This window comes from Ursus arctos, unplaced genomic scaffold, assembly GCF_023065955.2.
Source record: "Ursus arctos isolate Adak ecotype North America unplaced genomic scaffold, UrsArc2.0 scaffold_15, whole genome shotgun sequence".
Classification (NCBI taxonomy): domain Eukaryota; kingdom Metazoa; phylum Chordata; class Mammalia; order Carnivora; family Ursidae; genus Ursus; species Ursus arctos.
Window position 1 is genome coordinate 26,063,238 of NW_026622819.1, and position 25,233 is coordinate 26,088,470.

The following is a 25,233-nucleotide window of genomic DNA, read 5'->3' on the forward strand; positions in this document are numbered from 1 at the left end:
TTTACGGGTGAAAAGACTTTATTTAATAAAAAGCATTATATTTATTCATTTAAGGTATATTATTAACATTTTAATTTTTTAAAAAGATTTTATTTATTTGAGAGCAAGAGAGAACAAGAGAGAGCGAGAGAGAGAGCACGCACTCATGTGCGCACAGAGGGTGAGGGAGAAGCAGACTCCCTGCTGAGCAGAGACAGCCTGATGCTGGGCTTGATCCCAGGACCCTGAGATCATGACCTGAGCTGAAAGCAGACGCTTAACCGACTGAGCCACCCAGGAACCCTAGTAACATTTTAATTTTAAAAATATATTCTATCAAATAAATTGAAAGGCAGAAAAACTTGTCACAATTTAATATTGGTGAACTAAAAACATTCCTCAATCAAAAGCCATGATGTTAATCATTTACAGAATTCAATCATCACTGTGTCGCCAGTCTGTTTCTTGATCAGAACAGCTGGTCCACTGTGATACTGTTCCTCCATGTTTCCCTACTTAAAATTTTCTGTATTATTCTATACCAAACATGCAATATTCCAATTCACTTGAGCTAGGAGGCCTGGAACTTAGAGATAAGCTCTTGGCTTATTACTTTTGATAACTTTATCTGAGGCAAGCTGATCGATCTCTACCTGGCTGAAGCCAAATTCTCTAAGTATCTCTTCAGTATGTTCTCCTACAAAAGGGTCCCTTTTGGAAGAAGGGATAGCTGGAGTGTCTGACAGCAGAGGTACAGGGCGGGGACTCACACCCTGCTCATCAGTGATGAACGAGCCCCGTTCTTTGTTATGATCATGGTGGGCAACCTCTTCAAATGTCAGAACTGGAGTCACGCATGCATCTGTGCCATCGAAGATCTGACACCACTCTGCCTTTGTCTTCCTGGCAAACACATCTGCGAATCTCTTCTTCATTTCTGGCCAGTCACTCACGCTCATCTGAGGAGGAAGCTCATCATGCCTTAGCCCGAGTCCTGAGATAAAAACACAATTTCTTCAGTGCTTATGCTCCGGGTGTAGTTATTATAATCAACGCAAATGCATTTTGACCTCACCGTACCGTCCCCAACAGGATGTTCTATAAGAGTTCCTCAACTGGCTCAAGAGAAGAAATTCAAACTCAGCTTGAAACTGGAGCCAAAGGCTAGAGGTAAGCGGGTAGCAGGACTCCACACAGACTTCCCACTGCCAAGAGTTTATCGCTTATATTTCATCAGAAGTAGTCTATTTGTAAAGGTCTAGTTTCTAGAAATTGATCTTTTCCCTGAGTAAGTTTTCAAAAAAAAATTTCCTCATGATGTTATGATCTGTCATACGGAATTCAAATAACCCCGCATTTTATATAGTGTACCCAAACCCTATAAAAGATAAAATCTAAACAACTTTACACATGATTATCCCACTTTGCAAGAAACCTAAAGATAAATGATTAAATTCAAAATTGCAATTTTATATATAATATTCACCTCTCTTTATTTTGGTCAAATAAAAGAGCTCTAGTAGAACAGTGATGTTTGACTCATTACCCTCTTAGAACACTGCTGTGAACTAGAAACAAAGGATTTGTAAGATACCCAAAGACACATGCAACAAATTGTTCCTACAGCAAACACAACAGAAAGTGATCACCCAGCCAAACCATGAGTGGGGCACACAGACTTTTGTGTCAAGCAGGAAGGAGGAGACCTTGAAGGGGCCCTCAATACACGGTGCAGAAAAGATGAAAGCATCCAGAAAGGATGGCTTCTGGGCCTGTGACCTGATCTGTGCCTCCTTTATAGACTAAAGCACCTACCCCTGCAGGTAAACCCGAACTCCAGTGCTGATTAAATTATACCCAAAAGGCCACTTTACTAGGGTTTGGTGTGAATGTCCTAATTACTCCCTCATGGAAGAGGGTTTTTAAATGTAGATGGTGAGAGTGGAATAATAATGAAAGGCCCTTCTTATGTGTGTTATTTTGCATAAGTATGGTCCAGTTAAGCTAATAATTCTCACTTTTATCACCCTTTCCTTCCCTATCATGTAGAAGAACAAGGACTACTGTAAACTGCTCTGAAGAGGAAAATCCCTCAAGAGGTAAGACATGAATACCGCAGGCCATTCTTAGGCTTCTGAGGTACATGAGGAAATAAGGAGAACTGGTACGGTTCCGGACAGTCATGAAAAGACACCTGTGGGATACACAAATAAATCTTTCTCTGTAGCCACTTGTCCCATTCAAATACCAGGAAAAATACGGAGCCGAAACTTCAGGTTTATCACTATAACCTACCCCAAAAAAAGTTTCTAAGGATGTCTTTTACTTAGCTTTCTTTTTCCCAATTGCCTCAAACTCTGTGATTGCAAATCAAATAACCAGCTAGCCAAAAATAGTGATATAGATCATAGCTACTGCTAGAAACATATTTGCGTGCTTTTTAAACAAGTTTTTTTTAATCAGAATGTGATCAGAATCCTAACACTAAATAAAACTTCATAAATATGTTCTCTCTGTAAAAGACATTATATCTGAGATCGATGGTCTCACAGGTTACAGTTTGTATCCTGTAAAAATACTAGAAATCAAAAGACCCCAGCTCCTACCCCTAACTCTGACACCCCAGCTCTTCGACTGTCTTCTCATCCTTTCTCAGCCAGTTTCCCATCCTGCCCATGACCCTGATCAAGGAAACAGGATTAGCCCCCAATAGTTTAGGATTGCTCTTGACATTCCTGTATGGAACTCTAAAACCACTCCCCCACATAAGTACAACTGTAGATTGTGGCTAGTTTCTATAGCATAACCAATATTAAATTTCTGGTATTTTAAGTCAAACATTTCAAGGACTGGTCTTTAGACTCAGACACTATTTAAATCTTGGGAAAGTATGTCTTAATTTCCAAAAAGCTACCTTATATATACATGTACACATATACATACACACAGGCAATTATACAAAATGCTTATTAAGTACGTGTCAAAACTTCACTGCTCTATGACACAATATTTGGCAAATATTAAGCAGTCAAAAATTCATGTAATTATCCAATGTTTTATGTGCACAGATTAATGTTTATTAATAAATAACAAACAGTATTTGTTACAATGCAAAACTATGGAAAAATGTAAACGAACTTGAATAAAGAAATGGTTACATTTTAGTACAGGCACACCACAGAATATCACATGGCTACTACGTACGAGGAAGATTTTTTTTTTTGATATTGACAAGAAAGGACATCTTTAGTATACTGTTGAATAATAAAAGATAGTTATTTACTATAAATTTACATAATTATATACTATCTATAAATGTAATTTATAAATAAATAAAACAATTGTGTTAACATGTACACAGAAAAAGTTCACGAAAGCCACATCCCAAACTTTCCCAAAGTGGAAGGACAAGGGAGAATTTTTACTTCTTACTTTACAAATTCTGTATTATACTTTTTTCTGAAATACATTATTTTGAAACATTTTTCATTTTTTTAAAAATTGTCATAGCATAAAATGTATAGTAATTCTGTTTTAATTTTCCAAGGAACTGCCATACAGCTTTCCACAGCAGCTGCACAATTTTACATTCCCGCCAGTAATGCACAGACCTGCAGTTTCTCCCACAACCTTGGCAAACCTTGTTGTCTTTCTTTTTAATAGTATTTTGAGATTTTAAAACAACTTTAAAAAATTCTCTGTTGCTTACTGATTATACTACAAGAGTCTTGTTATCCCAGAATGTCATGAAATTCTGTGGTTTCAGATTTCTTTGCTGCAGAAAGCAGCAGGGTCCTGATATGGTAGAATCTGTACCTTACAAAAACCTTGTGTATTTATGTTCAGATGCTGAAGAGGTGAAGTATGGTCTCGCAAATCTCAAATATAAGGTAAAATAAATGAGGTATATAATTAATACTACCTAAAAAAATCATTATGGATGTGGCTGTTTGTCCAGCTGGGCCTGAGAGAAAAGTCACGTATATGTGATTAGTAAAAGTACTATTTTTGTAAATAAATACTGTAAAAGAAAGAAAATGCTGAGGCATTTCGGCATGGACTGTGTAGATTAGCCAAAGCTGATTTAACATGCTAAGTCCAGCCTGAACCACAAACCACCTATCAGCTAAGGATCCCTGGTGAACTTTGAAGGGAGAGAGGAGGTTAAAGATACCAGAAAAGGCTGTGGATGCAAAGAGAGGAGGCTATAAAAAAAAATCAGGGTGGTTACAGAGTTTTGATTTAGAAAGAGAAAAATCTAGAAGGTGGTCTGGTCAGAAGTTGAAGAGGTGGAGCAATTAGCTAGAAAAACATCTCATTTCGTTTTCAATATTTCCAGAAAAACTCATTCATTGTGGTGGAGTATGGATGTTAGAAATGATTATGCCAGGGGAGTTAAGATGGCGGAGGAGTAGGGGACCCCTTTTTCAGCCGGTCCCCTGAGTCGAGCTGGATAGGTACCAGACCAGCCTAAATAACCACGGAATCAGCCTGAGACGCAGGATGATGCATCTGGATCTCTACAAATGAACATCTCCAGCGCTGAGTATTGAGGTACGAAGAGGGGAGCTGTAAACCGTGCACGGATATCGGAAGATAAACGGAAGGGGGAGGGAGCCGCCGCGTTTGGGCGCCGGGAAGCGGCAGCCACCTGCACGGGGGAGCGGGGGACACACAGAGGGCACCCGCGAGAGAGCGGACTGAGACCGGTGAGCCGTGAACGCGCGCGCGCCACCAGGCATCTCCCGGAACACCGGAATCCCGGTGTGCTCACGGGATCCAGACTGAGACCGGGAACTCCCGGAGCGCGCGCGGGGCGGCTGGCGGCTGGCGGCTGGCGGGCCACCTGCACGGGGGAGCGGGCGGACTCGCGGTCGGCACCCGAGAAACAGCAAACTGAGACCCTGAACCGGGTGCGCGCGCCACCAGGCTTCTCACGAAACTCCGGAATCGAGGTGTGCTCACCGGGCATAGACTGAGACCGGGAGACCCGGGAGCGCGCGGGGCGGCCGGTGGCTGGCGGCATTAGAAACACAAAGGACAGAGACGCGCGGGCCGGTGGCTGGCGGCATTAGAAACACAAAGGACAGAGACTGGGCGGCCGGTGGCTGGCGGCATTAGAAACACAAAGGACAGAGACGCGCCGGCCCTGGAAGTGAGGGCAGGGTCGCCGAGTTGGTGCGCACATCCCGGGACGCCGCAGGGTTGAGCAGCACCAACAGTAACAGAGTTAAAGTGGCCGGAACATCAGTGGAGAACGGGCCGCAATCCCTCTGTTCTGCGACAATGCAGCCTCTGCTGCTCTGACCCTCAGAAGAGGCATAGCCGGCCGCCAGGGAAAGCCGCCAGAGAACAAAAGCCTGGAAATATCGGCTCAGAGAGTGCCCATCCCCATCCTCCCTCGCAGGGGACACGGAGACTCTAACCAAACAGGGTTGCCTGAGTATCGGCGCGGCAGGCCCCTCCCCCAGAACACAGAAGGCAGGCTGAAAAATCAAGAAGCCCACAACCGGAGGCGCCTGGGTGGCGCTGTCATTGAGCGCCTGTCTTCGGCTTAGGGCGTGATCCCGGCGTTCCGGAAAGGAGTCCCTCATCGGGCTCCTCCGCTGGGAGCCTGCTTCTTCCTCTCTCACTCCCCTGCTTCTGTTTCGTTCTTGCTGACTGTCTGTCTCCCTCTCTCAGATAAGTAAATAAATAAAATCTTTAAAGAAGAAGCCCACATCTCTAAGATCCCTATAAAACAAGAGGCACGGCCTGGGACCCAGTCAATAATTTTGGGCTCTGGAAACCCCGCAACCTCTCTTCATCAGAATGACAAGAAGGAGAAGCCCCCCCCAGCAAAGAAAAGACAGTGAGTCAGGGGCCTCTGCCACAGAAGTAACGGATATGGATGTAACCAAATTATCAGAAATGGAATTCAGAGTAACAATGGTCAAGATAATGAGTAGACTTGAAAAAAGTATTCAGGAAAATATTACTGAGAATATACAATCCCTAAGGGCGGAAATGAGAGCAAATTTGACAGAAATTAAAAATTCTATGAGCCAAATGCAGGCAAAACTAGAGGCTCTGACGGCCAGGGTCACGGAAGCGGAGGAAAGGGTTAGTGAATTGGAGGATGGGTTAATAGAGGAAAAAATAAAATTAGAAGATGGTCTTAAAAAAATCCACGCCCACGAATGTTGGCTACGGGAGATTACTGACTCAACGAAACGATCCAATGTTAGAATCATCGGCATCCCTGAGGGGGTGGAGAAAAACAGAGGTCTAGAAGAGATATTTGAACAAATTGTAGCTGAAAACTTCCCTAATCTAGCAAGGGAAACAAAAATTCGTGTCCAAGAGGCAGAGAGGACCCCTCCCAAGCTCAACCATGACAGACCTACACCACGTCACGTCATAGTGCAATTCGCAAATATGAGATCCAAAGAAACAGTATTGAAAGCGGCCAGGGCAAAGAAATTTCTCACGTACCAAGGCAAAGGCATCAGAATTACATCAGACCTGTCTACACAGACCTGGAATGAGAGAAAGGGTTGGGGGAGCATTTTTAAAGCTCTTTCAGAGAAAAACATGCAGCCAAGGATCCTTTATCCAGCAAGGCTGTCATTCAGAATTGATGGAGAAATAAAGACATTTCAGAATCGACAGTCACTAGCCAATTTCGTAACCACGAAACCAGCCCTACAGGAGGTATTACGGGGGGTTCTATAAAAGTAAAAAGGCCCCAAGAGTGATACAAAACAGAAAGTCACAGCCAATACAAACAAAGACTTTACTGACAACATGGCAGAATTAAAAGCATATCTCTCAGTACTCAGCCTGAACATTAATGGTTTGAATTCTGGTTTCAAACGCCACAGGGTTGCAGATTGGATAAAAAGAAATGACCCATCCATTTGCTGTCTTCAAGAGACTCATTTCGAACCCAAAGATGCATTCAGACTGAGAGTAAGGGGATGGAGTACCATCTTTCACGCAAATGGACCTCAAAAGAAAGCTGGGGTAGCAATTCTCATATCAGATAAATTGGATTTTAAACTACAGACTATAGTTAGAGATGCAGAAGGGCACTATATTATTCTTAAAGGAAGTATTCAACAAGTGGATATGACAATTATAAATATATATGCCCCCAACAGGGGAGCAGCAAGATACACAAGCCAACTCTTAACCAGAATAAAGAGACATATAGATAAAAATACATTAATAGTAGGGGACCTCAACACTCCACTCTCAGAAATAGACAGAACACCCTGGCAAAAACTAAGCAAAGAATCAAAGGCTTTGAATGCCACACTCGACGAGTTGGACCTCTTAGATATATATAGAACACTACACCCCAGAACCAAAGAATACTCATTCTATTCTAATGCCCATGGAACATTTTCAAGAATAGACCATGTTCTGGGACACAAAACAGGTCTCAGCCGATACCAAAAGATTGAAATTATCCCCTGCATATTCTCAGACCACAACGCTCTGAAATTGGAACTCAACCACAAGGAAAAATTTGGAAGAAACTCAAACACTTGGAGACTAAGAACCATCCTGCTCAGGAATGACTCGATAAACCAGGAAATCAAAAATCAAATTAAACAATTTATGGAGACCAATGAGAATGAAAATACAACAGTCCAAAACCTATGGGATACTGCAAAGGCAGTCCTAAGGGGGAAATACATAGCCATCCAAGCCTCACTCAAAAGAATAGAAAAATCTAAAATGCAGTTTTTATATTCTCACCTCAAGAAGCTGGAACAGCAACAGAGGGACAGGCCTAATCCACGCACGAGGAAGCAGTTGACCAAAATTAGAGCTGAAATCAATCAAGCAGAAACCAGAAGTACAGTAGAGCAGATCAACAGGACTAGAAGCTGGTTCTTGGAGAGAATCAATAAAATTGACAGACCACTGGCAAGACTTATCCAAAAGAAAAGAGAAAGGACCCAGATTATTAAAATTATGAATGAAAAAGGAGAGGTCACGACGAACACCACTGAAATTGGAAGGATTATTAGAAATTTTTATCAACAGCTATATGCCAATAAACTAAGCAATCTGGAAGAGATGGAATCCTTCCTGGAAACCTATAAACTACCAAGATTGAAAAAGGAAGAAATTGGTTTCTTAAACAGGCCAATTAATTATGAAGAAATTGAGTCAGTGATAAACAACCTTCCAAATAACAAAACTCCAGGCCCGGACGGTTTTCCTGGGGAATTCTACCAAACATTCAAAGAAGAAATAATACCTATTCTCCTAAAGCTATTTCAAAAAATAGAAACAGAAGGAAAGCTACCAAACTCATTCTATGAGGCCAATATTACCTTGATCCCCAAACCAGGCAAAGACCCCCTCAAAAAGGAGAATTACAGACCGATTTCCCTAATGAATATGGACGCCAAAATCCTCAACAAGATACTTGCTAATAGAATCCAACAGTTCATTAAAAGGATTATCCACCACGATCAAGTGGGATTCATACCTGGGATGCAAGCGTGGTTCAATATTCGCAAATCAATCAGCGTGATACATCATATCAACAAGAAAAGACTCAAGAACCATATGATCCTCTCAATCGATGCCGAAAAAGCATTTGACAAAATACAGCATCCTTTCCTGATTAAAACCCTTCAGAGTGTAGGAATAGAAGGTACATTTCTCAATCTCATAAAAGCCATCTATGAAAAGCCTACTGCAAATATTATTCTCAATGGGGAAAAGCTGGAAGCCTTTCCCTTAAGATCAGGAACACGACAAGGATGCCCACTCTCGCCACTATTATTCAACATAGTACTAGAAGTCCTTGCAACAGCAATCAGACAACAAAAAGGGATCAAAGGTATTCAAATCGGCAAAGAAGAAGTCAAAATGTCTCTCTTCGCAGACGACATGATACTCTATATGGAAAACCCAAAAGAAGCCACTCCCAAACTATTAGAAGTTATAGAGCAATTCAGTAACGTGGCGGGATACAAAATCAATGCTCAGAAATCAGTTGCATTTCTGTACACGAATAACGAGAACGAAGAAAGAGAAATCAGGGAATCCATCCCATTTACAATAGCACCAAAAACCATACGTTACCTTGGAATTAACTTAACCAGAGACGTAAAGGACCTTTATTCTAGAAACTATAAATCACTCTTAAAAGACATTGAGGAAGACATAAAAAGATGGAAAGATATTCCATGCTCATGGATCGGAAGAATTAACATAGTTAAAATGTCCATGCTACCCAGAGCAATCTACACTTTCAATGCTATCCCGATCAAAATACCGAGAACGTTTTTCAAAGAACTGGAACAAATAGTCCTTAAATTTGTATGGAACCAGAAAAGACCCCGAATCTCCAAGGAACTGTTGAAAAGGAAAAACAAAGCTGGGGGTATCACAATGCCGGACTTCGAGCTGTACTACAAAGCTGTGATCACAAAGACAGCATGGTACTGGCACAAAAACAGACACATAGACCAATGGAACAGAATAGAGAGCCCAGAAATGGACCCTCAGCTCTTTGGGCAACTAATATTTGATAAAGCAGGAAAAAACATCTGGTGGGAAAAAGACAGTCTCTTCAATAAATGGTGCTGGGAAAATTGGACAGCTACATGCAAAAGAATGAAACTTGACCACTATCTCACACCATACACAAAAATAAACTCCAAATGGATGAAAGACCTCGATGTGAGACAGGAATCCATCAAAATTCTAGAGGAGAACATAGGCAGCAACCTCTACGACATCAGCCAAAGCAACCTTTTTCATGACACATCCCCAAAGGCAAGAGAAACAAAAGATAAAATGAATTTATGGGACTTCATCAAGATTAAAAGTTTCTGCACATCCAAGGAAACAGTCAGAAAAACTAAGAGGCAGCCCACGGAATGGGAGAATATATTTGCAAATGACACTACAGATAAAGGACTGGTATCCAAGATCTACAAAGAACTTCTCAAACTCAATACACGAGAAACAAATAAACAAATCAAAAAATGGGCAGAAGATATGAACAGACACTTTTCCAATGAAGACATACAAATGGCTAACAGACACATGAAAAAATGTTCAAAATCATTAGCCATCAAGGAAATTCAAATCAAAACCACACTGAGATACCACCTTACGCCAGTTAGAATGGCAAAAATAGACAAGGCAAGAAACAACAATTGTTGGAGAGGATGTGGAGAAAGGGGATCCCTCCTACATTGTTGGTGGGAATGCAAGTTGGTACAGCCACTCTGGAAAACCGTGTGGAGGTCCCTTAAAAAGTTAAAAATTGAGCTACCCTATGATCCAGCCATTGCGCTACTGGGTGTTTACCCCAAAGATACAGACGTAGTGAAGAGAAGGGCCATATGCACCCCAATGTTCATAGCAGCAATGTCCACAATAGCTAAATCGTGGAAGGAGCCGAGATGCCCTGCAACAGATGACTGGATTAAGAAGTTGTGGTCCATATATACAATGGAATATTACTCAGCAATCAGAAAGAATGAGTTCTCAACATTTGCTACAACATGGACGGCACTGGAGGAGATAATGCTTAGTGAAATAAGTCAAGCAGAGAAAGACAACTATCATATGATTTCTCTCATCTATGGAACATAAGAACTAGAATGATCAGTAGGGGAAGAAAGGGATAAAGGAAGGGGGGGTAATCAGAAGGGGGAATGAAACATGAAAGACTATGGACTATGAGAAACAAACTGAGGGCTACAGAGGGGAGGGGGGTGGGGGAATGGGATAGACCGGTGATGGGTAGTAAGGAGGGCACATATTGCATGGTGCACTGGGTGTTATACACAACTAATGAATCATCGAGCCTTACATCGAAAACCGGGGATGTACTGTATGGTGACTAACATAATATAATAAAAAATCATTATTAATTAAAAAAAAAAAAAAAAAAAAAAAAAAAAAAAGAAATGATTATGCCAAACACGTATGTTTTAAGATAACAACAAGATACACCAAGAAGGGAAGTTATCTTCTGGAATGGCAGAACCAGAACCTTCAAAAACCTGCTCTTGCATAAAAGCAACAAGAACCCTGGCACAAATTGTCAGAATGAACCTTTTCAGAATTCTGGAAATCAACTAAAAGTTTACAATAATCCAAAGAGCATTTATTCAGGGAAAACAACTACATCTCAATAAGATCAGTGAGACTTGTGGTGTTACAACCTTCTCTAATTTCATCCCTCTCTCCCCAGCTGTGGGGTAGCCATCAAAACCAACAGGCTCCTAGCCATAGTGGTGTAATAACTAACAGGATAACAGTCATTGTAGGGAGCAAATGAGTTGAGAGCTTCCCAAAAATCCCATCCCCAGAGAACTGCCATTTGTCTAGCAGCTCTCTGAAAGGCTCCGTTCTCAGGGCTTGTCTTCATTTGATCTCACTTAGAGCTCACAATGCCTTATTCATGGAACATTTTTGACGTATGTCAAAAAAAATCAGTGGCAACTGTTTAATATCATAGCTATCTGAGGTGGCATTCCCTGTTGGGACTAAAAAGAAACTGACAAACTCAAAGAAAAGTGGGGAACAGGATGCTCATGGGGAGCTTTGAAATGCTCCAGCATATTCCTGAGAATTGAGAAGGCACATGTGTAGCACCGTGAGTATGCCCAGGAAAGATCTGAGAAGGTCCTAATCTTTCACCTCTGGCTGACCTTGAGTCACCACACAAGCAAGAAGTGAAGGCACAGAGCACCTCAGAAAAAGATGGGAAATTAATTGGTTCAAAGCATTTAAAGACATCTCTATCCAATCAGTACCTGATCACCAAGCTAACTGAACAAACTTCAGCTGCTACACATACCAAAGAATACCGATTTAGTCCAGGAAAGTCGTTAAATAAACAAATAGTGGAAAGGACAAATCCAGGACTGGGAAGAGGGGAAGGGAGGGAGAGACCTGATCTCCAGAGTTGCCACATTATGTTATTTAAAATATCAAGTTTCAACTAAATTTGTGAGGCATGCAAAGAAGAAGGAAAATATGACCCATACACAAGACAAAAAGCAATGAACAGAAACTATCCCCGAAAAAGCCAAATACTGGACTTAACTGGAAAAGACTTTAAATCAGCTAGCTATTTAAAACATATTAAAAGCACTGAAGGAAACCATGTCTGAAAAATTAAAAGAAAGTTTGAGAATGATGTCTAATCAAAGAGGATATCAATAAAGAGACATAAAATTATTGAAAAAGGAACCAAATAGAAATTCTGGAGTTAGGGACGCCTGGGTGGCTCAGTTGGTTAAGCATCTGCCTTTGGCTTAGGTCATGATCCCAGAGTCCAGGGACGGAGTCCCACAGTCTGCTTCTCCCTCTACTCCTCCCCGCTGCTCGTGATCTCTCTAACAAGTAAATAAATAAAATCTTAAAAAAAAAATTCTGGAATTGAAAAGTACAATAACAAATACAAACTTCATTAGAGGGACTCAACAACAGACATGAACTAGCAGGAGAAAGAATCAGTGAACTCAAAGAGAAGAAAACTGCTTATCCAGTCTGAGGAACAGAAAGAAAAAAGAAAAGAAAAATGAACAGAAGCTCAGAGACCTGTAGGACACCATCAAGAATATCAACATATGGAGTAACTGGAGGTTCTTCCACACATGCCTCTGCCCTTGTTTCCTGGACTTTCCTCACAGCCTGGCCCCCAAATGCCAGTCTTCAGTCCTGCCTCAAACAAAGAAACTGACACGGCCTTCTGCCGCCAAGCCAGAGGCAGATGTCAACATCTCAGCACTTGCTGAAGGGAGAAAAACAAGAGCAAGCAATAGAACATGTTCGTGAAGTACGAGATGAACCAGACATAATGAACATGCCCGTGAGGAGACTTTGAAAGTAGAACAGGAACATCACAAACTCTGCCAACCATTTCTTCAGCAGAGGTCAGAACTGACTGCCCAAATCCCCAATTTGTAGGTAAGGACATTTGTCAACCATCCACAAGTGTCTGCACCGCTTGGGGAAGAGGAAGAAGAGCTGCTGAATTATCTGACAAGAGCTAAAGTGGAAGAATTTAAAGATATTAAATCAGGTTACAGAACAGAATATTATTTTGATGCAAATCCTTACTCTGAAATAAAGTTCTCTTCAAGGAATTTCATCTGAATGAGAGTAGTGATCCACCTTCCAAGTCCACTGAAATCAAGCGGAAATCTGGAAAGGATCTGATGAAACGTTCAAGTCAAACACAGAATAAAGCCAGCAGGAAGAGACAGCACGAGGAAGCAGAGAACTTCTTCACCTGGTCTACTGACCATTCCGATGCAGGTGCAGATGAGTCCGCAGAGGTCATCAAAGATGATATTTGGCCAAATCCACTACAGTACTACTTGGTTCCTGATACAGATGATGAAGAAAGGCAAGGAGAGGGTGATGATGACGATGAAGAAGAAGGAATGGAAGATACTGATTAAGAAGGAGATGAGGATGAAGGTGAAGAAGATGCAAGTGATGAGGGGGAGGAAGGAGAGGAGGGTGAAGCAGATGACGACTAATGGGACACTGATGGATTCTAACCTTCCTTTTTCAATTCTCTCCAGTCCCTGGGAGCAAGTTGCCTTCTTTTTTATTCTCCCCCTGCTCTTGTGCTCATTTGCCTTGTTTTTTTGGAGTCTCTTTTTTTCCCCTGCATACCATGGTACTCAACTTATTTGGGGGGAAAATACCTTGAGCAGAATACTTTGGGAAAAGAATGTCTACCCCTTTCTGTTCCAAATTTATTTTTATCCCTTCCTGTCTCAAAAAAAAACGTGATGGAATTAACACCACTGTGGTCTGTGGGAAAAAATAAAAACCGGCTCCCTTAGCTCTACTGGAAGCTGGAGGGTGCCAGGCCCTTGTGTGATAGTGCCTAGAATTCCAGCTTTTATTTTTTCTCGTTTCTCTGTATATTGGGACCCTGAATAGCCAAAACAATCTTGAAAAAGCATAAAACTGAAAGACTAAGACTTTCCAATTTCAAACTTACCACAAAGCTACAATGGTCTACAGTGTGGTGCTAACATGAGGACAGACATGTACATCAGTGGAACAGAACTGAGAATCCAAAAATATACCCTTACACTTATGGTCAACTGATTTTCAACAAGGATGCCAAAACCATTCAATGGAGAAAGAATAGTCCTGTTGACAAATAGCGCTGGGAAAACTGGAGAGCCATACGCACAACAATGAAGTTGGACCTCAGCTCACCCCATGGACAAAAATTAACCCATAACGTAACAGAGACCTAACTGTGAGTGCTGAACTATAAAAATTTTAAAAGAAAACACTGGAGTGAGACTATAAAATTGGGAGTTCTCTGAATAACTCCTATGCAATATTTTCTAAAGGACAAGTAATAAAAATGTGCTAATAAGCTTACCTGTTATTAGAACTGAACAGCAGCTGTAAAAATTGTTTAGAACTCAAACTAACAAAATTTGTTTCAATGAGTATATTTTATCATTGTCATTTAGAACTGCCAGTGAATGATGATGAAGTTTAGTCGTTTTTATATTTAAATTTTATTATTATATTTATTATTATATTTAATAGACAATGCATAAATATACAAGGTTTACGTAGGTGCAGACTCCGCTGTGCTATATCCCTGCTGCCTCGCGAGGCCCTGTCGGAGTGTCGCCCCTACCAGTCAGCCCCTCACGCAGCATTGCTCTGGCCTTAATTTTGAATTAAGACCTTCCATTCTTTGTTTTAATTTCTTTTTTTTTTTTTTTTAAGATTTTATTTATTTATTTATGTGACAGAGAGACAGCCAGTGAGAGAGGGAACACAGCAGGGGGAGTGGGAGAGGAAGAAGCAGGCTCATAGCAGAGGAGCCCGATGTGGGACTCGATCCCGGCACGCCGGGATCACGCCCTGAGCCGAAGGCAGACGCTTTAACGACTGCGCTACCCAGGCGCCCCCTTTGTTTTAATTTCTGAACAGAAAGGCCTTTATTATCTAGAGAAACCATTCTGTTCTATGTTTCTCCAACTATATTTAAGTTAGTGAAGTTAATATTGTTGATCATAAAATGCTTTCTGATGCTTGCAAAAGACAATTTCAGCTACATGCAAATAAGTTTAAGTAGTATATTGCATCTGAAAAGCTACCAAATATAACAACAGAACTCCAAACTTCAAGTTGAAAAGATAGAGGCACCATGACCAACTTGTCACACCGCTACATTATATATTCTAAAACTTCTTAGATACTCAGGTATCTGTAAAGTAAACTTTAAATTCAAACATTTTACAGGAACAAAATAACATTAGTCCAATTATTTAATTAGGGAAGAAAAGATCCCAAATACTCCCGCTAACTTGTGGCCATGTGCAAATAAGACAAGGATCTGCAAGACGGGTAAACTGCAGAAACATCAAGTGATAACATATTCCAACAAAATCTTATTCACCAAAGTCACTTTGTATTCTGGTGACCCCTGACACTGGGAAGGATTATAGGTGACATCTATCAAGGAATAAGAACTGGTAGAACCAGCAGGTCATTTCAAAGGAAGAATAAGATGTGGGCACACAAGGGCAATATAAATACCCAACACTACTGAGTATGAAATGTGGTAAAAAATTGACCTTCCACAAAATGGATTATTTTTTAAAACTCTGGGCTATTTTATAGACTTGTCAAATTAACTGTCAATTTAAAACATAAGGGAAATGCCCCACAATATGATGGCTATAATTAGGTTAATTATGAGGTAGACACATAATAAAAGACATAATGGATTTCAAAAGCCTCCAAAGTAGAGATTAAAGAACACCCACAAGAAAAGGGGAGATGGGGGAGGCACATGAAAGTTACTTACCTTCAATCAGCAGCTTGTAGAACTGGGGCTCTAATGCTCCAACAGCCATGAACCCCCCATCTGCCGTCTTGTAAGTTGTGTAGAAAGGTGCTCCGCCATCTAGTAAGTTCTGTCCTCGAGGCTGATCCCACAGTCCTATTTGTTGAGTTTTCCACAGAAAAGAACTCAGGTATGCTGTTCCTTCCACCTTTGAAGAAGAAACAGGATACAGTATGAATCCAGATATTTAAACTATAAAAGCATGATTAATTTCCACTTAGATTTTTTTTTAAACATTGGTATAAAAATGTTTCTTAGAGTATAGGAAGATTGTATCTAATCACACAACTTCTTTGATATTTCAAGAAAGTGTGTTAGAACAAGTTTATGATACAGGGTTTCTCCACTATTCAGGTCAGAGGATATTTTTCAGAAAAGACTTAGAAGGAACTACTGTTGTTCTCCCTTTCAAATAAAACTGCCAAATGTTGATCATTTTTGAAGCCAAGTGAGGGCAAATGGAAGTTCATTATATATCCTCTCTATAATTATATATGTTTAAAACTATCAGGATAAAAAGTTAAAAATAAAGCAAAGAGGTTTTTAAAAATCTATCTTCTGATCTCGATACCTATAAGCACATACATGAAGGTATGTGAAGCATATCACATCATAAAAGTAAATCATATTACAGTTAAATGTAGCTTATTCTAGCTTAACTCCAAGCCCAAGAAAACTATATTTGAGTATTTAATACATTTTAACAATCACTAGAAAGTTACAAAATAAACGTAACAAGATGAGTGGCAGATATATGGGTTTTCTGAGTCCAGACAAATTAGTTTGAGAAAGCCAACCTCCCACTGAGTCCTGAAGTAACAGGAATGGATTCATTGGGTATAATTGTTACAGGCTAGATGCACCGGGCTATCCAGAGACTACTTCCCTATCTACGGCTTTATGATCCTAATGATTCTAGGCCCCTGGGGAGAAGGCCATCAAAGCATCCTTGTCTCAAAGAGTTGGAATCCGATGGGCCTATGGAATTTCTCACAGTCACTGGCTGTGAAAAAAAATGTGAACTGTATCTTTGGATACATCCCAATTTTCCCTTTTAGCTTGAAATCTCATGCACAATTAAATTTATGGCTCTGACATTTGACGTACCAAATAGTATGTATATTTTGTGTAAGTGGCCTAAGGAGGTGCTCCTTTTGAAACCAGGTTACACAGATTTTAGACAGTCCCCATATCTATACACACACACACACACACATTGAACGATACGCCACATATAATGATACATACACACACGCACGCGTATATACATATATACCTAAAATCTCCTTTATACACTAGATAGACTGCTGAGTCTCTTGAAAAAAGATGCACTAACAGAGTTATGGATCCAGTTCGGCCCATTCAGGACACAGAAAGGCTCTAATTTAACCCTATCTTTATCTGGGTGGAAAATACAGGGCAGAAAGAGCAGGTACAATCCTCACCTCCTCACGCTACCCACACATCGGCTTCTCTTGCCCTTCACACACACACTGAGTGGCTGCCACGGACAACAGCCCTTTGACACAGGGAAACTGCAGCCTCACTTTCCCAACCTTTTTACTGCTCTCATCATGTGGGACCACAGTCTATGTGCCAGCGCCCAGCCACCTCGGCCCAGGTCCGGTGCACGTCCCCAGATCAGGGGTAAACATGGGAAAACAGACATCATGTTCCACAGTTTTCTTCACTTGACAGTTTCCAAGGAGACGACTCCGGGACTAGCCTGAATCGAGGATTCTGCCGCTAAAAACATTTGAAAACAACGGCCTAGAACAATAAGGTATCTGCACTCACTCATCAGCTTCTACAACTATTTGTATCACAAGGGTTCCCAGAGATGGGAAAGTAATGAACACTGTGCTTTACTGATCCATTAGGCCTTGAGTTATTAGCCAACACTCATTAATGCAATCATGAACCCCGAATCAAGTTTGCATATCCACATATACTAACAACCTACTACCTTCCTAATCATCATGTAATTCTGATTAGACACAGTCTAATGAAAGCAGCAATTATCTTTTATTTATATTTGACTAGAAATAAGCAATTACACATTATTAGTAAATTATTAAAATTTTTATTAAATAAGTATTTAACTTTATATTCTCCTGAAAACTCCCAAGGTCTCACGTTTGTTCTTAGCTCCTTCCTTTTGGACCAGAGGGACCACGTCCATGGAGGGCAGTGACAGAAAGCGTGAGTGTTCGTGCCCAGGGATACGTCTTAAACTGCCTGGGTGCCGTGCTTCTGACCCTCTCCAGCCGCCTGCTGTGGAAGGCGGTTAACCTCTCCAAGTCTGGAAGTCTTCAAATGCCAAAAGAGAGTGAGCATGCTTCCTTCAGGGAGCCGTGTGGGTCAGAGCGAAGACATACGCCTGCACTCGGCCTGTGCTAAGCATACAGCGGGTGCTGCTGCTAGTGTGTGGGGACTGGGCCAGGGGCCGGAGATGGAAAGGCCGATCACACGCCACGCCTACTGAAATCACTCCAGAGACGGACACAAAGGACAGTGTGACTGTCCCCTGGTAAGAGGATCAGATGGCACAGAAATAGCACAGGGGTTAGTTAGCCTGTGAGAAGGTGGCGCAAGCCAAGGCCCCAAGATGAGGATCCTGGAAATGGCTTTTGCAAAAGGTCACCAATGGCAAATCCAATTTACACTGTTCAGATCTAAACTCTTGCGTCTCCACCAACATCTGACCCTCTGACCATTCCTTTTTTTTTTTTTTTTTAGCACTTTCTCTTTCCTTCGTTTTCACAGAAACACTCTGCGGTTCTCACTTTGCTCTCCTTAGCCCATGTTTCTTCTCTTCTGTCCACTCTTCAAACACAGTGCTCTGTCCACTTCCCTAGAGGACCACACAGTCTCAGGTGGCTCCCCTATAACTCTAAAACTGTTTCTAGTCTCTAACTTTGAGTATTCATTCCATCTGGATATCTGAGAGAGACTTCAAACTTGAAACGACCCACACTGAATTCCTTTCATAATAACAATAATACCAAGTGCCTTGCAGAGCACCTCCTCCATGCCAGGTACTGTTTAGACCCTGAACAACGGGGACACTCGTTCAGTTCTCTAACGATGCGCTGAGGGTAGGTACCATTGTTATCTGCATTTTACAAAGAAGCCGCTGAGGCACAGGGAGGTTCCTCAGATCACAGAACTAGTCGGTGGCCGAGCTGTGGTGGAGGAAGTAGGCTGCCAGAGTCTGTGCTCTGACCCACTAACTTCCCCTGCCTCTCCCACCGGCAGTCCTCCCCCGTGGTGCCAGCGCCGCCATCCACCAGGTCACCCACGCCAGAAACAGGGGCATAAGGGCACCTAGGGGCCTCAGTCGGTTAAGTGGCCAACACTTGATTTCAGCTCAGGTCATGATCTCAGGGTTCTGGGATCGAGCCCCACACGGGGCTTCCCGCTCAGCGGGGAATCTGCTTGAGGATTCTCTCTCTCCCTCTCCCTCTGCCCCTCTGCTCACTCAAATGCGTATGCACGCTCTAAATAAATAAATCTTAAAAAAAAAAAAAAAAGAAAGAAAAGAAACAGGGGAGTCAGCCTTGACTCCTCTCTCTCCCCTCACTACCAAATCCTGGCAATTTTACATCTCAAATATAAACATCCCTTAAACCCAGACCCATTCAATCACCAACAGCTTTAGTGCTTGTGCTTCTCTCCCGGCAAAAAGCCAGTCACTGTCTGCCCCCAGTCTTGTCTTCTTCAATCTATCTCCGTTTGCCCTCCCAAGACCTGCCCAATGCAAACCTGCAGTGGTGCTGGACTGGGCTCCCTCCAAGGGGCTGTGAGAACTTGGGCCAATTTCCATGCTTCGGTTCCCTCCTCTTTAAAATAACGTACTTCAAGTGAAACTGCTGTTTGGAGGATCAGGAGAAATTGCACAGGGAACGTGCAGAACACAAGGCCCGTGCTCAAGGCATGGCAGTGAAAACCACCAAAGCCTCGCAATGTTGGAGTCTCCCCGGAAAATGTAGAAGGAAGGTCGAGACTGGTCCATTTTACTTTAGCACCCTGAAGAATCTTCTCTATCTGCTAAGGGAGATTTTCTGAGTGCAGTTTTAAATGAGGATTGCTTGAAAAATGCATTCTAAGCACAAGAAATAGAGTGGGGAAAATTGCTGAAACCAACACGGGAATCAGGTGAGTTATGACAAGTTTAGAAAATTGATTCCACAAACAGATATCAACGATGACATTCCAACACATGTAAAGGATGTGAAGCTATTTTAAAGAAAAGGATATTCTTGGTAATTTGGGTTCCAACTTCAAATCTCATTTATCTCTTGTCTTGTTCAGAAAAGAATCTGAGGCAGCGGCCTATCATACTTAGGAACAATTGGGAGGCCCATCACTTCCCTAATGAACACTTACCATGTTTGCATCGATGACCTGACCTTTGCCAGAGCGTGTGCGTTCAAACAGAGCCATCAAGATGCCCAGTGTGCACATGAGGCCACCGCCGCCGAAGTCAGCCAGGAGATTCAGCGGCGGAAATGGATTCTCACCATTTCTGCCAATTTTCGACAGAACACCTACATCATTAAAAAACATCAGGGAACAGTACCTGTAAATTTAATGTCTCTTTTAAATAAATACATGAACACCTTAAGAGGAATAACCACTCTCTCTCTAGTGGCTGACATAGTGAATACTAGTACATAATGCTTTCCCAAATCTAAACCTAGTCGGCATATTCGAAAACAGGCTTTTCCGCCAACAAGTCTCCTTGGGTTTTTTTTGGTTTTTTTTTCTTCTCTAAAACTTTATTCCAACTAAGGCTTTCAGAATTTTATTTCTAAGTGTTTACTCACTGAATTTCAGGGAAAAAATTATTGTTATCAATTTAGTTTATGGCTTAACAACTGTATAATCCACTGCCATTCTTACTAGAAAGAGATGCAAGAAAATAAACGCAAGAAAAATAAAAGTGACTACATTTTAAAATAGCTGGAGAAAACAATTCCATCCTCACTCTTTTCCTCAACCTTTATATTTGTACTCACAGGAAATTTGAGACTTTCTTTACTCAAAAACACACGCACTTTCTTAGGATCCTAGGATTGGGTCATTCTAAGACATGTTCTCATAGGCAAAAATTCTAATAAAGTGATACTATGACTTGAAAATTCAGAGAAGTCTAAAATGGTGACTCAGGCAATGATTCTCAATGAAGTTGGAAGGAGAGGGGAGTCAGGATCAAACGAAATTAGCATTTTCAAACTATAGACAATCAGGTCTCTTACTTCCCGGCAGGGGCTTGCCTGTGAATTGATTATACAAATGTAGTAAGTCAATGTTACTAGTGAGAGTCCATTATCCCTCAAATGTGTGAAGACAAGGGGAAAAGGGTTGAGAATAACTGTTCCAAGACAAACTAAGCTCACCCCCCTTTTTTAATTTTAACTAGGCTCCATGCACAAAGTGGGGCTTGAACTCACAACCCTGAGATCAGGAGTTGCATGCTCCACTACCTGAGCCATCCAGGCGCCAGACAAACCCAAACTTTTTGAACGACCATGGTCCCCTTATTGATTCTGGTAAATACTTAAATCTGCACCTTTAAAATTCTTTGTAATTACTGTAACCATCCATCTTGACTGGGAACAAAATAAAAAGTATAGAGAAATTATTCTGTCGACATACCTGACAAAGCCAAATAGTTGATGTCATGGCCTGCTACTCTAGAGAATCTTCCAGACTGGCCAAATCCACTCAACCTGGCATAGATAAGCTTTGGATTCTCCTTCTGCAGAATCTCTGGGCCTAGCTGGAGTTTTTCCATGACACCTGAAGAGAAAAATAACAGTGATTTTTTTCTTAAAGAGGGATGAACTGAGGATGGGTATAATCCTGTCTCTGGGGCAAACATAAAATGGCACCCTTGCAAGTTACACTAATAATGTTTGTTGTGGATTTTAGCATGTTTCCAATAAGGGCACAATGAGTGAGGCCACCATTTCTGGAATGTGTGACTTCTGCCCCAGAACACTATTTCCTTCCAGCCCTTCCTTATTTCCCTTCAGGCATATTCAAGTTCTTTCAATCCCCATAGTGCACCTTTCATTCCTTGACTCAGTACCTTTATAGTTCCCCAAATCCTCTCCTTAGTCATTTATTAGAAATGGTTTGTTCTCTTGGAACAGTTACCCTGGGGCTTTATTTGGTCAAAAATACACTGTTGAAAATGGCTATTCCTTTTAGGCTCTTTTCTTCTTCTGTGCCTGCATCACTGCCCGCCACCTTCCACCCCATGCTGTGCTCATGTGTAGATACGCCACCACTGTCCCTTTCAGCTTAGAATCCTCTGGTAGGATTCATGCCCGATCTGTTTCCTCGGGCCTCTAAAGTGCCTCGCCAGCAAGGGTATCTTCACAGAAGGCTCAGCAAATATCCATGGGAAGATATGCTAAAATAGCATCTAAGAGCTTATCGGTAACCACCATATGCGTTGCACAAAATTCAGACAACTGGTACTTTAAATCTCCTGGGATTAAAAATAATAAAGATTATATAATAATTTTGTGGTCTTTGTCTTCCTAAAACTATGTAAATTACATTTAAAAAAAAATTCTAGTCCTCTGCTTAAAAACACCAGCCACAATCCTTCCACCCAGCAGCTATGTCTGTATTCACGGCTCTATTTTCCTCCTAGTTGCAAGACGCTGGAGTCAATCATGGTGAGCCTCCATCTGTAAACAGGGCATTATTAAATTATGATATAATCCTAATTATTAAATTATTATAATCCTCCAATCTGCTGTGAGGATAAATGAGTTAACACATTTACTATGTCTGGTGCCCCACAGACATTCAATTCATTCACCAAACATTTACTGACTTCCTGCTATATATCAGGCCCAACTTTGGTTTAGTACTTGAGCGAGATTACCCTGGCAGCTGTCTGAGAATGGATTCAAGTGGTGTAGACCCAAACATCAGCTTTAAAAAGGCTGTTACAACAATGTGAATGAAGCTACAGCAAGTATGAAAAGCCTGAGTGAGAGAACGGAGAAAGAATGTCTGGATTCCTGATAACTAAAAGCAAATGAAGTGAAGAATATTTGGAGTCACAGATGGACTGTAGCCTTCTGATTCAGGCAGCTGGGTGGGCATTGGTTCCATTTACTGAGATAAATAATATAGAAGGAGGAGATGCTATTTTAGGAGGTAAGATAATGGGCTTGTTTTGGGATTTGTGGAAGTTGCCATGCCTGGGAGACAGCCAGTTAAGAGATGTACAGGACTTGTGTATTCCGGCCGTCTGTGGCTCTAGGAGAGGGGAGTGCAGTTATAGATTTGGTCATCATCTGTCTTCAAAAGGAGAAAACAGGAGCGCCTGGGTGGCTCAGCTGTTAAGCTTCTGCCTTTGGCTCAGGGCGTGATCCTGGCGTTTTGGGATCGAGCCCCGCATCAGGATCCATGCTCCACTGGGAGCCTGCTTCTTCCTCTCCCACTCCCCCTGCTTGTGTTCCCTCTCTCGCTGGTTGTCTCTCTCTCTCTGTCAAATAAATAAATAAATAAAATCTTAAAAAAAAAAAAAAAGGTGAAAACAACTGGAACAGTAAGGGGGCTCCAGGAGGCAGAGGGTAAACTAAATTATCTGAAGCTGGAACTTGGGGAACACCAAGACTTAAGACAGAGTGTTAGCCTGGGTCAGTGGATGGCTTTTAGAGGGTACAGCAACTCCCAAAACTGTAGAAAAATGATTATGCACCTATATGCAGTTTTCCAGGGAGGGAACCTATGGCTTTCGTCATATTCTCATAGGATTCGCGACTCTCAAAGATTTAAGAACGCAAATACAAAGAGGCGATTAAAAAACGAGGAATCTGGGAAGGAGCCGGGAATGGGTATGAGGAGAACAAAGGCAACAGCAGCATCTAGGATTCCAAATACGGAAGGGGCGAAAAGTGAACGACAGCAAACGCGACAGAAAAATCTAGAAAGACAGCGAGGAAAGGGTGTAGCACGGGCGTAGAGGGCGCAGCTTGTCAAACGGCCCCGCCCCTCCCTTCTGCCGGGTCCGTCCAGCGTCTGGTCCCCTAGCGGCGCTGCGGGGGCGCAGGGGGCTCACCGGGGCGGAAGGGCTCCAGCACCACATCCGTACGGGCGCACAGGCGCCGCAGCACAGCCGCCCCCTGCGGCTGCTTCAGGTCCACCGCCAGCGAGCGCTTGCCCCGGGCCAAGACGCCCAAGTCCCGGCGGTCGCCCAGTCGGTCCACACGCACCACGTGCGCCCCGAAGTCCGCCAGGACCATACCGCAGTACGGGCCCGGGCCCAGGCCGGCCAGCTCTAGCACCGAGATACCGCGCAGCGCCATGGCTCCCGCGTGTCCAAGCGAACAAGTGCCCCAGCCTAGATAGAGCCCGGACCGCCAGGGACGCTTGACCTCCTGGCGGTCCGTGCCCCCTGCGCTTGCGCGGGGCGCTGTCCCGGAGTCTGCGCATTGGGCGGATTCCGGCCCCGCCTCCTGGCCGAGTCTTAAGGGTGATTTCCCTTTTTTTGGCATTTGACTCAGACAGGTTTTCTTTGCCTTGCTATCTGCATAATCCTCTGTTAAACTGAGGCTTGTTACAAATTTTAAGGGTTTTTTGTTTGTTTGGTTGGTTGGTTGGTTGGGGTCTTTTTTTTGAGCAAAAGATCTATTCTAATAAAGCATCACCAAAAAGGAAGTAGTTAGGAGCATTCTACCAACAGGAGCTGGGGAGAGGCTTTTATAAGAGAAAAGCAAATAAATGATTGATTAGCTATAGATTAGTCTACTTGGCTGTTTGTGGTGGGTTGTTCTTAGGTTTCAATTTCATAACTTAGAGGCATTTACAGGGTTAGATTTTGGTTTGTTTAGTAGGCTGCCAGGTCATTAGAACCACGTCAGTCTAATGGCCTCCTTGTTTAGTTATTGTCACACCTCCTTGTCCCTCTCTAGCCCATGTTCCTACTTTTGTTCAGACATAAGCTGCCTTACTCCCTTCTTTTGTTTTATTTTCATTTTTAAAAACTTAAAGTGAAAACTGCATAGAATGATAAAGAAGACATCCAGATTGACAGAATATTTTTTCATATTTGCTTCCAGACTACTGTTTCTAAAAAAAATAAACAGCACACATATAGCTTAGGCTAACAACCAGGATCAGACTCACATGAATCAGAGATATTACCCTGCATCAAGTTTTACTAATAAGTTCAAAGATACAGGTCATGGAAAGGCTCAGCCAAATCAGAGGTCTGGAAAATCTCACCTAGACCTTCCTTCTTACATACACCGTCTGTTACAGGCTGAATTACATACACCCTCTTACATACACCTTCTTACATACACCCTCTGTTACAGGCTGAATTATGTCCCTTCAAAATTCATGTA

The 25,233-nt window shown here is 42.1% G+C and overlaps 1 protein-coding gene and 1 pseudogene across 2 annotated transcripts; one reads left to right on the forward strand and one right to left on the reverse strand.

Annotated features, from left to right (window-relative positions):
* On the reverse strand, positions 1 to 24,561 carry AMACR (alpha-methylacyl-CoA racemase). 2 transcript variants are annotated; one of them, XM_026506772.4, is made up of 5 exons: positions 23,946 to 24,561; positions 21,515 to 21,658; positions 20,243 to 20,403; positions 15,815 to 16,001; positions 1 to 973 (listed from the first exon to the last, which is right to left on the reverse strand). In XM_026506772.4, exons 1-5 carry the CDS (start codon positions 24,379 to 24,381, stop codon positions 567 to 569), a joined length of 1,335 nt encoding a protein of 444 aa, XP_026362557.3. In that variant the 5' UTR covers positions 24,382 to 24,561; the 3' UTR covers positions 1 to 566. The 2 variants fall into 2 exon arrangements, with proteins under 2 accessions (XP_026362557.3, XP_026362558.1); XM_026506773.4 differs by lacking the exons at positions 1 to 973; positions 20,243 to 20,403 and having other exon boundaries at positions 15,817 to 16,001; positions 23,946 to 24,306.
* LOC113260765 (protein SET-like) lies at positions 12,476 to 13,593 on the forward strand (annotated as a pseudogene).
* Positions 24,562 to 25,233: the final 672 nt, after the last annotated feature.